Source organism: Aotus nancymaae, unplaced genomic scaffold (assembly GCF_030222135.1).
Source record: "Aotus nancymaae isolate 86718 unplaced genomic scaffold, 86718_ANA_hifiasm-v0.15.2.pri h1tg000059l, whole genome shotgun sequence".
In the NCBI taxonomy this organism is placed as follows: domain Eukaryota; kingdom Metazoa; phylum Chordata; class Mammalia; order Primates; family Aotidae; genus Aotus; species Aotus nancymaae.
The window spans coordinates 54088566-54106685 of record NW_026988473.1 but is presented as its reverse complement, the minus strand read 5'-3'; the positions used below and the strand labels follow the sequence as shown (position 1 = coordinate 54106685).

General features: G+C 39.6%; 1 protein-coding gene across 3 annotated transcripts; it reads left to right on the top strand.

Moving 5' to 3' along the window:
- Positions 1-381: 381 nt before the first annotated feature.
- Positions 382-17360, top strand: TRIM22 (tripartite motif containing 22). 3 transcript variants are annotated; one of them, XM_012456794.3, is made up of 8 exons: positions 382-524; positions 6158-6643; positions 8508-8603; positions 9218-9448; positions 13302-13324; positions 14837-14937; positions 15251-15277; positions 15484-16228. In XM_012456794.3, the coding sequence occupies exons 2-8, from the start codon at positions 6224-6226 to the stop codon at positions 16128-16130; spliced, it is 1545 nt and encodes a 514-aa protein (XP_012312217.2). In that variant the 5' UTR covers positions 382-524; positions 6158-6223; the 3' UTR covers positions 16131-16228. The 3 variants fall into 3 exon arrangements, with proteins under 3 accessions (XP_012312217.2, XP_012312220.2, XP_064221303.1); XM_012456797.2 differs by having other exon boundaries at positions 383-524; positions 15532-17360; XM_064365233.1 differs by lacking the exon at positions 382-524 and adding an exon at positions 4756-5132.
- The last annotated feature ends 760 nt before the right edge of the window (positions 17361-18120 follow it).

Below are 18120 nucleotides of genomic sequence, written 5' to 3'. Positions count from 1 at the left end.
ATCTTGTCAGCCTAAATTTGTTGAGCTTTATAACTATCTTTCCCATCAGACTGCATTTCAAGAAGCTGTGTCCCAAGTCTCTGGATCTTTATTTTACTTGCTTAGGTCTTAAATATGAGATAGATTTGACTAATAATTATAGAACTGCATTGGAATTCTAAGTGTTCAGGCAAGCTGTACAATGTATAACTGTAATTCACATTCTTTTTATTAGAATATTCTTGCTTGAGTAAACTGCATTAAGAGTAAGAATGTAGTGATGAGTGCCTTCTTGGTACAGCAGAAGCTAGAAGTACTGAAGGATTACTATTCCCCAGGGTTTATTGTTATGTAAGTTCCTATTCAGCTTCCTTTGTTTTCTTTCACTTTTGAGAACTTAACTTTCGTTTCTCACTCAGCTTCTGTGGGGAAACGCATTTGTGGAGACCGGCCCTCTGGCTGATAAGTGAATCTGATCCACACCTTCTCCTGCCTTTCCCTCACTCTTCTCCCTTGATTCAAGACTCCTCCACTTTGGACTGAAGGTGAGTGGGGTGAGTTGAGGGAGCATAGAATGGGAGGCTTTTTTTTTTTTTTTTTTTTTTTTTTAAGGCAGAGTCTCGCTCCGTCTCCAGGCGCCAGGCTGGAGTGCTGTGGCGCGGTCTCGGCTCACTGCAACCTCCGAGAATGGGAGGCTTTGAGAACAGATTGATTGTGTTTGGGTGAGTTTAATTTGTGGTTCTGAAGCTGCTCTGCATAACCAAAAAGAGGCAGCTAGTGAACTGTCTGCTGAGATGGGAGAAGAAGAAAGCACTGCATTTGGGAGAGGAGTACCTATAAAGAAGAGATATTCGCAGAAACAAAAAGCCTTGTTTCCTAGAAGGACCATTCATTTCTTGAATCTAGGTACCCCTATTACCTTCGTATTCTGTCATTTTGATTTTTCTACGTTGCCAACATGGATCAGAATATTGTCTTATTAAGAGGCAGCAAGTTTCTTCCTCTTTTCTTCCAAAGAAGCTTGTGCAGTGAAGCTCTGATTTTATTTTTCGTAAAGAGACCTCGTGATGAGGTTCAGCAGGGATGAGAGCCCTTATCTGGACCTGGGTGTGGCGGGAAGGAGGCTTAGCTACTCATTCTTCAGGAGTAAGGCCCTTTGGAAGTGTATCCTTTTACTTGCCTTCTGGTAACTTCTTGGATGCTGTCCACAGCTTTCCTGATAAAGTAGCAGCCCTTCGGTTCTTCTGATGAGAGAGGCTGCGGTACTGTCAGACTGCTGCCCATCTCTGCAGATCCCCTTTGGTCACTTGTCTCTGAAGGCCCAGTCACAGGGAACTTGTTCTTCTGTGAGTGCCCACAGCTTACTCTTACCTCAGCAGTGCCTCATGAACCTCTGGTGTTCTCTCCTGCTTTAGAAGTTGCTTTTTATTATTCTCAGTGCACCTTTTCATCCTGTATCACCTCAACACCCTATTCAATTTTCCCTTGCACAGAGTTAAGGCAAGGAGTTGGTAATTTCTCCTGAGTCTTACCCTGATCTTATCTCTCAGCATTCTGTACCTTGATGCCTTTGTCATCTGTATTCTGATGTGTACTTTTCTTTCTTTCATTTTTCAGAGGTCCAGGTAATTGTCTCCTCATGTGTCTATGCCGTACATCTTGTCAAGGACCATATCTAGTATTTATTAATTGTCTATTCAAGTCTAGTACAGAGCCCAACAAATAAAAATGTACTTTTAATTTAATTATTATTATTTTTTTTTGAGATGGAGTTTCGCTCTTGTTACCCAGTCTGGAGTGCATTGGTGTGATCTCGGCTCACTGCAACCTCTTGTCTCCTGGGTTCAAGCAATTTTCCTGCCTCAGCCTCCCAGGTAGCTGGGATGACAAGTGCCCACCACAACACCCAGCTAACTTTTGTATTTTTAGTAGAGACAAGGTTTCACCATGTTGGCCAGGCTGGTCTCGAACTCCTGAGCTGGTGATCTGCTTGCCTAGGCCTCCCAAAGTGCTAGGATTACAGACGTGAGCCACCACGCCCGGCCTTAAGATATTTTTGATTAAATTTACAAAACAAAAGCATACAGCTAAAAGTAAAAATAAATTGCCATCTATTCGATACGTAATCAATATTAAATACCTGCAAGAGATTATACTCTAGACTAGGGAAAAGGAAGTAAACAAGCAGTTTTAATGTAGCAAAAAGGTAGCAGCTACTACAGGATAGATGTAAAACCAACAAAACAAAAGCAGCAAACCAAAAGGGTTGCGATAGGATAGGGTATTTGTAGTGCTCTTGTCAAGGGCTTTGCAATTTTAAATAGATTTCAGATTAGGTCTCACTGTGAGAAAGTGATTTTGAGCAGAATCTTCAATAAAATGATGGATTTAAGAAGTGATCAACTAACTGTGAGAGAAAGGGATGAGACTGGGGTAGCTTTATGAAAACTGTTACAAAATGACTTATCTGAAACGTATCAACCAGAGAGTTAGAACTCTTGGAAAAAGGGTCATTAATGTGGGGAAAACTAAACCCTGGACATTTTAATGGGTCCTTGAAAAAGGAACTCTGAGTTTAGAGGAATAAGAACTGGTAACAATGTTTCTAAGTTTGCCAGGTTTCTGCATGCCTACTTTCTCCATTGGTAGTTCCTGACCCAGGGAATGGGGACATTTAAAAGATGTTGGCTAGGCCAGGCATGGTGGTTCGTGCCTATACCTAGGTAAACTCTCAGCACTTTCGGAGGCTGAGACAAGAGAATCACTTGAGTTCAAGAGTTCAAGATCGGCCTGGGCAATATAATGAGACTTTGTCTCAAAAAAAAAAAGAGAGATTGGTGGCTAAACGCCTCATAGTAGTTTTTCTCCTTATGGTGTAGCCACTTTAATTTAATTTCATTTATTACTATTTTTTTCTGTTTTGAGACAGTCTCCCTCGTTGCCTAGGCATGATCTTGGCTCACTGCAACCTTCACCTCACAAGTTCAAGCAATTCTCCTGCCTCAGCGTCTTGAGTGAGTTGTTGGGACTACAGATGCCTGCCACCATGCCTGGCTGTTTTGTATTTTTTTTAGTAGAGACAGGGTTTTACCGTATTGGCCAGGCTGGTCTCAAACTCCTGACCTCAGGTGATCCACCCACCTTGGCCTCCCAAAATGCTGGGATTACAGGCTTGAGCCACCATTCCCTGCCCCCCCCTTTTTTTTTTTTTGAAACGGAGTCTCGCTCTGATACCAGGCTGGAGTGCAGTGGCGCAACCTCGGCTCACTGCAACCGCTGCCTCCTGGTTCAAGTGATTCTTCTGCCTCAGTCTCCTGACTAGCAGGGACTACAAACGTGTACCACCACGTCTGGCTAATTTTTTTTGGTATTTTTTAGTAGAGACAGGGTTTCACTGTGTTGGCCAGGATGGTCTTGATCTCTTGATCTCACGATCCACCCGCCTTGGCCTCCCAAAGTGCTGGGATTACAGGTGTGAGTGACCATGCCCAGCCCATTTAAAAAAATATCTAAATTGTACAGTTGCAGAAAGCTTCTAGGTAGTTAATTAGAATATTCTGAAATAAGGAAGCTATGGACCTAGTTAGCCTTAACCGTGTCCTAAAAATTACATTCGTACCACCTTCAAAGGGGAGCATGCATTTTGTTTATGTGTCTATCTGTCTATCTGTCTTACGTTGGAAAAGTTTCAATGGGGCAACATCTCTTCAATGTTAGGATAAAGAATGAATAAATGAAGAAAAATAAGCACTTGTATTAGTTTTCTAGAGTTGCCATAGAAAAAATACCAAAAGTGATTGGTTTAAATAGCAGAAATATATTGTCTTACAATTCCAGAGGCTAGTTATCCAAGTTAAAATGTGTTGGTAGGCCTGGTTCCTTCTGAAGGCTATAAAGGAGGCATCTACTCCATGCTTCTCTTCGAGCTTCTAATAGTTTCCTGGAAACCTTTGGCAGTCTTTGGCTTATAGATGCATCACCCTGATCTCTGCTTTCTTCTTCACCCTGGCATATTCTTTGTGTGTAAATTTCCCTTTTTGATAAGGACACAGTTGTGTTGGATAAGAGTCTACCCTAATGACCACATCATAACTTAATAGTATTTAAATATGCTAGTTTGAAATAAGAGAACATTCACACATTAGGACTTATCATTTGGGGAGAAACAATCTAACCCATAGTAGCATTCATTGTGTTTGAAATGGGACATACTTTATCTCTCCACTACATATTCTCAATATATTTGTCCTCCTTTATGAATTGAGACTTTTCTCTCATGACCAACTTTGTTTCTTTGAAATGTATATTCATTGAGTGTATGTCATGTGCGTGATTCCATAACTATTTTAGCTTCTTTTCCTCTTCCCTACAGATATACACCTTTAGGTTCCTATCATCATCCTTGTCATATGTCCAAGCCAAGGTGAAATTTCAACATTTAAAACCACAGCATGCCCCAGAACTGCATAGGTTTGGATTTCTCCATTTCTATACCCCCATAGCATTGGGCACCAATATAGCTCTTATAGCCTTCACCTTTGTTATCTGTTTAAATCTGTGCAGTAGTGGAGAGAACGCTGAAGGAGGACCTCGGGGACAATACATTCATTTTTACTCTACCTATTAGATTAGAATGAGTGATCTTTGTAAGTCACTTGATTCTATTGACACACCTGAAGAAAGGGAGTATTCTTATTTCTCAAGGGTTTTATATGAAGAATAAATAAGTCACAATGATTTCTAAATTGTAACTGGTTATGAAATTGTTCAAGATAAAATTATTTTCCTATTATGGTGGTGGTGGTGGTGGTGGTGGTGGTGTGGTGTGTGTGTGTGTATGTTTGTGGGTAGTGAGTGTGAGGGCCTGGGCGGACTTGCTATGGGTAGATGTATTAGAATGTAAATACTTCTTCACTGGAAACCATAATTGTGGCCCTAAGCCCAGCTATTGGGAAACTGCTAATTGATGGAAAGAAAAGATAAAAATCTGATTAAAAGGTCTAATCATCTATGGAGGGATAAGGAAGTTCTAGCTGTATATATTCGTTTAGCATTTTGTTTCTGTATGTGATTCACTCTTCTAGGTATAGAGGATATATCAATGAACAAAAGCAGTACCAGTCTATGCATGGATTACTTTTCAGGAGGAAGAGGTAGACATTTAAATAACAATGTTGTGTATTACATCTAAAAATAAGAGAAACCAAATGTACAGTGAGTGATATTGCTGGTGGTTTTGCTGTAAGTAAGTTATAACATGTCCTTCTCAGAAGAGGACATGTAAGAGGAGACTGAATTAAATGTAAGAGTGAGTCTTGCTCTTGCTGACATCGGGGGAGGATCATTTTATGCAGAGAGAAGAGGAAGTGCAAAAGTGTTGAGGCAGTCATAGATTTGATAGTTTAATTGAGGAGATGTGTTTGACATGGGGGAAAAAGGCAGAGTAGATAAACCTTCACAGTGTAAGTAAAATAAGTTAGACACCAAAGATCCCATATAGTCTGTTTTTATGAATTGGTTAAAAACCCAAAAGGTTTTAGTGGTTGCCTGGAGCTTGGAATCAGAATAGGAGTGATGGCATTAGGTTGTGGGGTTTTTTTTTTTTTTTCAGGTGATAAAAATAGTTTAAAATTGGGTTACATTAATAGTTACATGATTCCACAAATTTACCAGAAATTATGAAATTATATATATACTTAAAATGAGCATTTGTGACGCTATGTAATACAACTCAATAGCTTAAAACTAGTGAATTATGCACATACTAGGGATACAATCATGCCATTCAGAGAAAAAAGCATGTGTGCAAGCCCAGAGGCAGGAATGTGTTTAGTACATTTAACACGGAACATGTGTTTTGGGTTCGGGGACAAAGGGCAGGACAAATGATGGGTTACACAAGGCTTTTGGTAGAAGAGCCTCATTCCTCTCCAGTAGAAAAAGAGAAAATAACCACAGTTACTTTGATGGGGTAAAATTTGTCCCAAAACAAAAATTAAGAATAAAGTGTTTAAAATGACTACAAAGTCTTTTTTATTCTGTCATTGGTTTATTCTTCATGTCTTTCTTTTCCCCTTTCTCTGTTAAATATCAATGTTTTGTCCTGTTCTAAATCTCGGTAAAATCAGTATTCTTTCTATTCCCTCTTTTCTTATCCTGTTCTCTTCAATAGTCCCAGCACTGCAGGAGTTTGTGACCAAGAACTTCGAGGGTCAAGACAGAAAGAAGCCAAGGGAGCAGTGCAATGGAATTTTCAGTAAAGGTAGACATAGGGAAGGAGGTGACCTGCCCCATCTGCTTGGAGCTCCTGACAGACCCTCTGAGCATAGATTGTGGCCACAGCTTCTGCCATGCCTGCATCACTGCAAAGAGCAAGTCAATGATCATCTCAGGAGGGCAAAACAACTGTCCTGTGTGTCAGACCAGATTCCAGCCTGGGAACCTCCGACCTAATCGGCATCTGGCCAACATAGTGCAGAGAGTCAGGGAGGTCAAGATGAGCCCAGAGGAGGGGCAGAAGAGAGATGTCTGTGAGCACCATGGAAAAAAACTCCAGATCTTCTGTAAGGACGATGGAAAAGTCATTTGTTGGGTTTGTGAACTGTCTCAGGAACACCAAGGTCATCAGACATTCCTCATACATGAGGTGGTCAAGGAATGTCAGGTAGGTTCCAAGGTAGAGGAAGAGAGAGCAGAGAGCAGAAGATGGTACCTGATGTGAAATCTCCACTTTCTTTTAATCCTTTTTTATTCCCCTGTCACCATAGAACTGAGAGCCATGTGATCTCTTTCCATATTCTTTGCTTAGTTTCTGAAGCTTGAAGGACATTGCTACACATTGTTTCTATTTAAAGACAAATACAAATTTTTAGCAAAGAATTGTTGAATGAATGGAGAATTGCTCTGTAAGATAAGCTCTAAATGGCACTCTGAGCAGAAAGGTGTTTTTGGGAACGTGTCGGGTTAGATGTGGGAAGAGTGGCAATGAGAGGAAGTCTTTCCTTACTGCAGGGTCTGCTTTTTCTCTAGGAAAAGAATGAGGCTACTCTTGATAAGGGGATGGTGACTTTGTTGGAAGTAGATGCTTGGTGCTGCCATGTGAACATAGCACTCAGGCAAAAGTTTTCTCAGCAAGGCAAATTTACTTCTTTTTTTTTTTTTTTTTTTTTTTTTGAGACGGAGTTTCACTCTTGTTACCCAGGCTGGAGTGCAATGGCATGATCTCGGCTCACCGCAACCTCCACCTCCTGGGTTCAAGCAATTCTCCTGCCTCAGCCTCCCAAGTAGCTGGGACTACAGGCGTGTGCCACCATGCCCAGCTAATTTTTGTATTTTTTAGTAGAGACAGGGTTTCGCCTTGTTGATCAGGATGGTCTCAATCTCTTGACCTCATGATCCACCCGCCTCAGCCTCCCAAAGTATTGGGATTATAGGCGTGAGCCACCGCGCCCGGCCCGGCAAATTTACTTCTATAGAAAGGTGCATCTCATGGATGGAGCAATGGCGAGAGTATACTGGGCAAGGGAGGGGAAGGGGGTCTTATTCCTAATGCAGCTAGTCCCTACTGCTATGTCTTTCGCCTATTGGCTAGGGTTGGACCGCACAGTCTAAGTTAATTCTGATTGGCTATTTTAAAGAGAGTAAAGATACGAGCCAGAGGGGCAGGGTGAGTAGTTTGGGCAGGAAAGAGGGTTATGGAACAGGTGACTAAGGATGCCTAGGGACAGAACAGGTGACCAAGGATGCCTAGGGACAGAACAGGCGACCAAGGATGCCTAAGGACAGAACAGGTGATAGAAGCTAGGAGGGGGTTGTTTACTGAAACTAGGGGCAAGGAGGCATAAAGAACAAGGAAGTTAAACTTTAAAATGGAGAACAGCGGCCGGGCGCGGTGGCTCAAGCCTGTAATCCCAGCACTTTGGGAGGCCGAGGCGGGTGGATCACGAGGTCAAGAGATCGAGACCATCCTGGTCAACATTGTGAAACCCCGTCTCTACTAATACAAAAAAATTAGCTGGGCATGGTGGCGCGTGCCTGTAATCCCAGCTACTCAGGAGGCTGAGGCAGGAGAATTGCCTGAACCCAGGAGGCGGAGGTTGCGGTGAGCCAAGATCGTGCCATTGCACTCCAGCCTGGGTAACAAGAGCGAAACTCCGTCTCAAAAAAAAAAAAATAAAATAAAATGGAGAACAAAGAACAGGGAAGCTGAACATACTTGACATACTGGTTTTTTAGAGAGGAATTTAGAACTCATTGTTCTTAACAATTTTTCTCCCTCTTGAATTTTAAAGGAAGTTAACAGGTTAAACTTTGAAGAGGAATTTACTGTATCCTACAACTTCCATCATCTGGGAATAAAGAATACATTAATCTCCTCAGATTTTCCCCCATGCCATAGGTTCTAATTACCAGTCTCGCTGTCTGTAAACTAGTCCCTTCTGAGAGCCACCTGATTTCTTCCTTGCTATCCTCTATCCAGATGCTGAGAAAGCTCGTAACTTGACTGTATTATAATTTCTTTCTCACAGGAAAGGCTGCAGGCAGCCCTGCAGAGGCTGATAAAGGAGGATCAAGAAGCTGAGAAACTGGAAGTTGACATTGGACAAGAGAGAACCGGCTGGAAGGCAGGAAGAGACACTTCCTAAGGATCATTAGACAGATATCTGGGCAGGACCTTGGGCTCTAGTACAAGGAGACCCCTTCCTCTTTGCTACACTAGAATTAATGAGTACAGAAGCCATTTGATTAGGTCTTATTTGGAGAGTAAACATATCAAAAATTAACACAGTATTTGGAAGTGAAAGCATGGAGGGAAATAAAAATGCTTCCTGTGACTCCTGTGTCCCATTTGTGTCATCGGGTTTGAGGTACCAATCCTTCCAGTAAACACCCTGGGAAAAGACCCAGGATTCCCTGTTTAGGGGGTTTGGATAGAGGGATTTAAGACACAGAAAGGCAAGTTTGTCCAGGACAGATGTCTACAATCCATGCTTCACCCAGGCATCACATTTTTTCTCAGATTAGGCATCAGTAAAACAGACGTGAGTATGTTGCTTTGGGAGGAGCTCAGGTTAAAAAGTAGAAAAACATGGATTCACTAGAAATTGCTTATTGGCTTTTGCTTCCTATTCCTTTTGAGAACTCCCTGAGAAAACAGTTCTTATCCTGGCTCCCAGGCTCATACAAAGCAGGCCTTCAACCAGCCAGACTGACGCCTCTTTCTCTTCTCATTCCCAAGAATTATATCCAGACCGAGAGACAGAAGATTCTGAAAGGGTTCAATGAAATGAGAGTCATCTTGGACAGTGAGGAGCAGAGAGAGCTGCAAAAGCTGGAGGAAGGTGAGGTGAATGTGCTGGATAACCTGGCAGCAGCTAAAGACCAGCTGGTCCAGCAGAGGCAGTATGCCAGCAAACTCATCTCAGATCTCCAGCGGCGGATAAGGGGGTCGTCAGTAGAGATGCTGCAGGTAAGACCTGGGATGGAGCACCTACATATGCGATTAGGGGAAAAACACGGAGTCTGACTCTCCTTTCCTTCCCAGTCCCTAGGCTTTCTAGGTGACATTAAATGGTCCCTTTGGCCCAGCAGTGCCCCTTTTATGCCAATCATTTCAGTGGTCATGAAGATAGTTAAATATATGACTAGCAGGGGAAATTACCATTGTTATTTACTTATGATACGCAGTGTAAAAATTTGAGCTTGGAGAGAAGATTCTTTATACTATAAGCAAATCAGTTGTAGAACTTTCCCATCAGTTCATATTTTTTTCCCATCACTTCAAATATTTCTCATGCCTGTTTCTATCTCCATATCTGTTTTTATCTCCACTTCCTGACAACTTCCTGTTTTCTATCTATTAATTGGCTTCTCTGGACCTTTCAATATAAATTGAATTATACTACGTAGTCTTTTGCATCTGGCATCTTTCACTTAGCATAATATTTTGAGGTTTATTCACGTTGCAGTATGTATGAGCATTTTTCTCCTTCTTATTGCTAATGCTATTCCATTATCTGGATATAGAATATTATGTTTATGTATTCACCAGTGGGCGACTATATGAATATTTTCCAGTTAGGGACTGTTAAGAATAATGCTACACTGAGCATTCACTTACATGTTCTCATACAAACATGTTTTCATTTATCTTGAGTAGATTTTAAGAGTGTTGTATGTTCAGTTTATGTATAATTTTTAAGTTATACTATTTGCCTAAGTTGTTACTCATTTTATATTCCTGTAAGCAATATAAAAAGTTTCTAGATTCTTCACATCCTTGCTAATACTTACGCTGCCTGCTTTTTTTGTTGTTACAGCCTTTCTAGTGGGAATGTATTGGTATCGCAATGTATTTGCTTTATCCTAATAACTAATACTGCTGAAAGGCTTATTTCCACATGTAGATTCTATACTTTTTTTTTAGAGTTTTTCCTATTTTTTATTTTTGGTGCTATTGAATTTTTTTTTAAATTTCAATTCTTCATTGCTGGCACATAGCAAAAGTGTAGCACATAGAAAAATGTCAATTATGCAACTTATGCAACTTATTAGTCATAGAAGAGTTTTTTTAAAATATCAATTCTTTGGCATTTTCTACATAGAAAATCATGTCATCTGAGAATGAAGTTTTATTTCATACTTTGCAGTTTGTATAGTTTTTCATCTGTCTTTGCATACTTTTCATTTGTTTTTGCTTGTTTTATTGCACTAGCTAGGCCTTCTGGCACAATGTTCAATAGGCGTGGTGAGAGGGAATAATATCCTTTCCTTTTTTCTGACCTTAGGAGGAAAGTACTCAGTCTCTTACTCTTAAGTATGATGTTAGCTCTATAGGCGTCTTTCTTTTATTTTGTTTTATTTTTACACTTTTAATGAAGTTGAGAAACTTCCTCTTTTTTTTTTTTTTTTTTTTTTGAGACGGAGTTTCGCTCTTGTTACCCAGGCTGGAGTGCAATGGCGCGATCTCGGCTCACCGCAGCCTCCGCCTCCTGGGTTCAGGCAATTCTCCTGCCTCAGCCTCCTGAGTAGCTGGGATTACAGGCATGCGCCACACTGCCCAGCTAATTTTTTGTATTTTTAGTAGAAACGGGGTTTCACCATGTTGACCAGGATGGTCTCAATCTCTTGACCTCCTGATCCACCCGCCTCGGCCTCCCAAAGTGCTGGGATTACGGGCGTGAGCCACCGCGCCCGGCCCGGATGTTCTCTTTTATTACCAGTTTGTTGAGAGGATTTATCTGAATAGATATTGATTTTCTTGCTGAATTTTAGGACTCATTTATAGATTCTGGATATTAATACCTTATCAGACATATGATTTGTAGATATGCTTTCCCATTCTGTGGATTGGCTTTTCACTCTCTTCAGAGTGTTCTTGATATCTTACGAGTAATTTTTTAAAGTTTAATTTTGGTAAGGGTCTATTTTTTTTTCTCACATTGCCTTTACTTTTAATATCATAGCCAACAAATCACTACCAAATCCAATATCATGCATTTTCTCCCTTTTTTCTAGGAGTTTTATAGCTTTAGGTCTTTGACTCATTTTTAGTTACAGTGTTTATATAATGTAAATTATTCATTTTTTAATGTTATTGTAGCCATTGTATTATACTGTGCCATTTTTTGGAAGTAGTTTGGTAATAAGGGTGAAGAGCTGGCAGACAGCTGAGGAATAGACCATAGTAGACAAGATTTGTTTGTCTGTCCAACCTCTATTTCTTTTGATTGTTTCTTTATAATGATTCTTTGAGGAACCATCCCTACCCTGTCTCATTGCAGATAGATGGTTAAGGTTGACAAAATTAGTAGCATTAGGCATGCATATGTTACTCAGTTCTGGGCAAATCATTATATCCAATTCTTCTCTTTTTACCAACCCTACAGTAATTATTTTTACACATATACTTGACGCAATTCAGGTTGCTTGTTTGCATGCTTTAGTATTTTACTGTCATGAGTAAAAAGAAAAGTTGTCTTTTCTGATGGATATTATATCAAGGATAATAATTTAAACCAGGAGATTCAAGCTGATACCATAATTAATCTGAAAAAAAGTCAACATAATAGGTATAAAATATAATTTGTAGAAGAAAAACCAGATTCTGATGGCAAAATTTTAGCTTAAAAACCTAGCTATGAGTAAAATTATACTTGATCCCTTGAATTTGTTTTTTAAAAATGTAAGCCAGTTTTAGTTGGGTTTTGTCATGTATTATAACAATAAAAAAGCTAATACAGATAGTAAAACTATTTCTGAGGGTGTAAAGTCAACTGGAGTTCAATTCTTTGTTGGTATAAAGGGGGTCAGATCAGACAGAGGGAGACCAAATATACTGGCACATACTTGTTCAAAAAAAATAAAGGAAATAATGGTTATGGTGAGGAAGAAAAGATAGCTGAAAACAATTTAAAATGTAAACTAGACTAGGTTAATAAAATGTTGGAATCCAGGATGAAATTTTATAGTTTCTAAGATGATAACTAAGTGGATATTAACACTATTCTAGACAGTGGGATGTAAGTAGTTGGGAACTAGTAAGTTACATTTAAGACCTACTCAGTTACTTGTTCCTGTGGCTTGTTTCATACTGAAAAATGGATGAGATCACCTACGGTAGAGTTTAGTCAGCATGTAGAGTGAGTACAGGGAGGCCAGACAAACTTTTACTTGAAATGTTTGCTTGCTTTTACTCACAGCAAAAGTACACTTCCTTAAGGACTGTTATTATTAATTTTTCATAATTGAATCCCTAAAGCCTGAAAAAATATCTGTCAAACAGTAGATTTTGCCATTTTGTGTCTGTTGATGTATAAAATAAAAACACAATGAATTAATGAGGTTATCTCATTAAAAATGTATAAAAATAGTGGAGCTCCTCCCTCTCTTTTAAATATATTCTTTCTTGAGATACTTGAAGCATCTTCCTAACACCCTCATCTGAGTCCTCTGTAGTGGTCAGTCTGGATCTTATCTCCACACTTTGCCCCCAGTCTGTGACCATCTATTTATTCCCACCATATCAAGGGATGATAAAAGTGAGAGGAGGAAGGTGGATAAAATTTCTGTAAGAGAGGAGGGCCTATCACTCTTTTGAGCATCGCTAGACAAAATACAGGATGTTCAGTTAAAGTTTAATTTCAGATAAAGGAAACATAATATGTTTAGTATATTAAATATTTAGTATCTTAAATATTGCAGGGGTCATACATATAACAAAAAAAATGTATTGTTTATCCCAAATTGAAATTGAACTAGCCACTTTTATGTTCTAACTCTGGCAACCCCAATTTGACTCATGTTTTCTATCTTTTCCCCAGGATGTGATTGACGTCATGAGAAGGTATATATGGAAGCGAGATATGGTTTTATTTGTCTGAAAAGAGGATTATAGTCCTGAGAGATATCGTCAATCAGAATAACTTAAAAAATTACAAGGCTAGGAAATTTGTGTATTAAGTTCTCCGAAACTGCTAATCACAGATTAAAGTTTTCAATTGTAAGAAATTTAGGTGTTGGGAGGTCACAGAGTTAGGAGGCCTTAGGAATAAGAGTTTGCAGTATCAGAACCCCATGACTTCAGTCACTATATTCAAACCTCTGTCTGTTGTTTCCATACAGCATAGATGCCTGTCTTATTGCAGCGAGGATCTGCCCTCTTTCTATGCCAGACTCAAATTTTCCAAACACCATACCTTTATATTTGCATTTCTCCCTGAGAATAAAATAAACAATAACTTTCTAGGTGGTGCTTTTTAGATTTCTGCAGAAATAGATTCGAGTCTTGAGGAATAGTGACTTTGGTCCTGGTGCCAGTATAATCTTTTCTTGCTCACATACTTTACTATCTTGTAGGAAAAAATAATATTCTTGTGTCTAAAGTTGCCAACCTACTTAACAGCATCAAAGTTTTTTTAAACACATGAAAATCAGACCACTATTAATTAATTTAATCATTATAATTTCTTCTTTGTCCAGGGAGCTTGCAATCTCAGACATTATTCTCTAGGCCTCATATTGGGATAATAGATTTTGGAAAACATTTAGCTTTCCAATATAGGACCCCATCTTGATATCCCTCAACCACTCAGTAGACGACAGATTCTGTGACCTCCTTAATGACCATCTCTCTGGGAAGCCACAGCTCTGGCCTCTTTCTGGAGGACCCACTGAGATGGCAATGACTTTTCCAAATATAAATAAATTTTTTAGAGGTACCAAATATCTTTTAAAAGCATTATTGGCTGGGTGCGGTGGCTCACGCCTATAATTCTAGCACTTTGGGAGGCCAAGGCAGGTGGATCACTTGAGGTCAGGAGTTCAAAAACAGCCTGGCCAACATGGTGAAACCCTGTCTCTATTAAAATCACAAAAATATTAGCCAGGCGTGATGGCAGACACCTGTAATCCCAGCTACTCGAGAGGGTGAGGCAGGAGAATCACTTGAACCGAGGAGTTGGAGGTTGCAGGAAGCTGAGGTCGTGCCACTACACTCCAGCCTGGGCAACAGAGCGAGACTCTTGTCTCAAAAAGAAAAGAAAAAACATTATTATTTTATCTAATTTTATATTCATTTTTAAGAGGTAGAAAGCATGGGGCAATTACTGTATTTTAAAAGGAAGAGAGTGAACATCTTTGAAGTGAAGACCTTTCCAAGGTTACACAGAAAGGAAGTAGGCAGACAGGTAGACATGAGCACGTTTCTCCGGGCTCCAGTGTTAGGTGTCTTCCCTCTACTGTCCTCAGGGAATAGGGTCAAAGTGCATCAGTATGGTGAAAGGTGAAAGAGACAGTGGTCTTGGATGGAGAGAGAATAGGGCAAAAGTGTAATGGTTATCAATTTTTTTATCACTAGGAGTGAAACTTGGATATTGAAGAAGCCAAAATCTGTTTCCAAGAAACTGAAGAGTGTATTCCAAATACCAGATCTGAGTGGAATGCTGCAAGTTCTTAGAGGTAAGGGGTTCAGGGGAAGGCTGTGTGTGGAATTCTTAGTATCAGGGCTCAACAGGGGAGCTGGTGGTTTTTTTTTTTTTTTTTTTAGGTTAGGGTGTAAGAGAGGAGGTGGGCCAGAGAGGGAGGAAAATCCTGTGCTGTAGATGTGGCCCTATCTTAGGGGGAATGCCAGGTGTCTGATTCCTCCTCTCATTCACCAGTGCATAGGATCCCAGTATTCCCCTTTCCTTTCCCTGCTCTTCAGGAGAAGAGACAGGTGTCACTGCTTACTCATTTGCTTCTAACAACATCACTGAAATTTTTGTCATTTCAGAGCTGACAGATGTCCAGTGCTACTGGGGTAAGATGATATGGACCTCAAATCACCTCCTTTCAGAATTGTGGTTACTATTAGATCTCATAATCTGAGTTCCATGTGTTCCTCCCCAAACTTGCCTATACCCTATAATTCTTAAGTGTCCTACTAACTTCTGACTTATCAACACAAGTTCTGTTTGATATTGACACAAGTTCTGTTTTCATTATGTCTCTTCTCAATGCCACAAGACACATCTATCCCATATCCTTCACTTGACTCTGCAATTTTGTCTACAGTGGATGTGATGCTGAATCCAGGCAGTACCACCACTTCGAATGTTGCTGTTTCTGCGGATCAGAGACAAGTGGCAACTGTACGCACCAGCACGTTTAAGAATTCAAATCCACGAGATTTTTCTGCTTTTGGTGTCTTGGGCTGCCAATGTTTCTCTTCAGGGAAATACTACTGGGAAGTAGATGTGTCTGGAAAGAGTGCCTGGATCCTGGGTGTGCATAGTAAAATAAGTAATCCGAACAAAAGGAAGAGCTCTGGGTTTACTTTTGACCCAAGTGCAAATTATTCAAGTGTTTACTCCAAATACAGACCTCAATATGGCTACTGGGTTATAGGATTACAGAATACATCTGAGTATAATGCTTTTGAGGATTCTTCCTCTTCTGATCTCAAGGTTTTGACTCTCTTTACGGCTGTGCCTCCCTGTCGTATTGGGATTTTCCTAGACTATGAGGCAGGCATTGTCTCATTTTTTAATGTTACAAACCATGGAGCACTCATCTACAAGTTCTCTAGATGTCGCTTTTCTCAGCCTGCTTATCCATATTTCAATCCTTGGAACTGCCCAGTCCCCATGACCCTGTGCCTACCGAGCTCCTGAGTGTTCTCATTCACTTACCCACTTCTGCATAGTAGCCCTTGTGCTGAGACTGAGATTCTTCACCTGAGTTCATCTCCACTGTGACCATCTCCTCTTTTCCATTCTTTTACTTAGAATGTCTGTATTCGTTTGCTAGGGCTTCCAAAACAAAGCATCATAGACTGGTGACTTAAAGTGTAATTGTATTGCTGTACCGTAGGCTAGAAATCCAAAATCTAGGTTCCCGCAGAGTTGGCTCTTTCTGAGGTCTTCAAGGAGAGACTGTGCTCCATGCCTCTCTCCTTGGCTTGTAGATGCCATCTTGTCCCTATGACTCTTCACACTGTCTTTATGTACATCTCTGTGCCGAAGTTTTTGCTTTTTATTAAGACAGCAGTCATACTGGCTCAGGGCCCACTGCTAATGACTTAATGAAATCATTTTAATTTTATATTCTCTACAAAGACCTTATTTCCAAATAAGGTAATATTCGGAGGTATTGGGAATTAAAACTCCAACATATAAATTTGAGGAAGTGGCAGTTTAACTCATAACATTCTTACTCTTTCTTGCAAGAGCTGCTTGCAATCTCTTGCAAGAAAGATACTATTCCTAACATCTTGGTTTTACTAGTAGTAAATATTATTATTGTTATTATTTTTGCATTTGCAAGGGAAACACATCTGATCCCTCCTATAGAAAGAACAGTATTGCTATAATTCCTTTGAACTCTCTTTTCTTCCTTGTTTCCTCTGCCACTTAAAAGATTGGAGAGGAGAAACTTGTCAACTCATATCCACATTATCTCTAGCAAAGTGCATAGGAATTTGCTACTAAATAATGTATCCTTAAGACTGTGTTGATTTACTAGTGACACTCCGTAGTCATCACAGAATTAAAGCAGGAAGTCCATAGTAATTCATTTACTAATAGTGGATTTTTAATGCTCTGAGTTTCTGAGATCAAATTTTATCTTTTCACCTACAAGTTCTATAATCTTAAATAATTTACTTAATGTATATTGGTGTATTTTCCTAAAATTAATATTGGTGTTTAAGACTGTATCTAATTCCTTACTTTGAGAAACAAACTTTTATTAAATGTAAGGCACTTTCTATGAATTTTAAATATAAAAATAAATATTGTTCTAATTATTACTGAAAAAAAGTCAGCCATTTCAATGTCTTGGAAAATAATTTTTTGTTTTTGTTCTGTTTTCTTTTTGCTTCAATAAAATAATACTTGACTCTACTGAAGTCTCACTCCTCAGTTTACAAAATCTTGCTGCAGATAATATGAATTTCCATATGTCAAGTAAAGAAGGTCATGTCTAGGCTCAGCTGTCCTTGATAAGAGATGGCCTTATGCTGTTCAGATCTTTTTCTCGTAATGAAACACTTAAGTATACCATTGCATTTACCATCCTATGTAGTTTTCTTCATTTTTTTAAAGTCTTTTTCAAACACAGGATGAGGAGTAGAAATACCTAGGATAGCAAAGACACAAGCCATTCTTACAGAAATATGTTGTATTAGTCAGGGCTCTCTAGAGAAATAGAACAATAAGAGATATGTATTTATTATGAGGAATTGGCTCACTTGATTATGGAGGCTAAGACTGCTCATTATCTGTCATTTGGAAACAGGAGACCCACAAATCTGGTGAAATAAGTCAGTGTGGCTCTGAAGTCCTAAGAACCAGGGAGCTGGTGGTATAAATGCCAGTACAAAGGCAGAAAAAGATGAGGTGACATGTTTCAGCTCAAGCATTGAGGCAGGAAAAGGAGCAAATTTCTTCTTGGACCCTTTCTTCTACTCAGATTCTTCATGCATTAGATGGTGTCCAGCAACTTTGGGAAGGGCAAGCTTTGGAGAGGTAGACATTACGAGTCCAGCTATTCAGATGCTAATCTTTTTCAGAAACACCTTTGCAAATACAACCAGAAATAATGTTTAATCCAGGCACTCTATGGCTAGTCAAATTAGTGTGTAAAATTAACCATCATGTATGC

Excerpts from the sequence above, each read along its gene's own strand:
- TRIM22 (XM_012456794.3), top strand. The coding sequence starts at position 6,224 with ATGGAATTTTCAGTAAAGGTAGACATAGGGAAGGAGGTGACCTGCCCC. Across the intron at positions 9,449-13,301 it reads CGTCAGTAGAGATGCTGCAG|GATGTGATTGACGTCATGAG; the intron begins GTAAGACCTGGG and ends TCTTTTCCCCAG. Across the intron at positions 13,325-14,836 it reads GTGATTGACGTCATGAGAAG|GAGTGAAACTTGGATATTGA; the intron begins GTATATATGGAA and ends TTTTATCACTAG.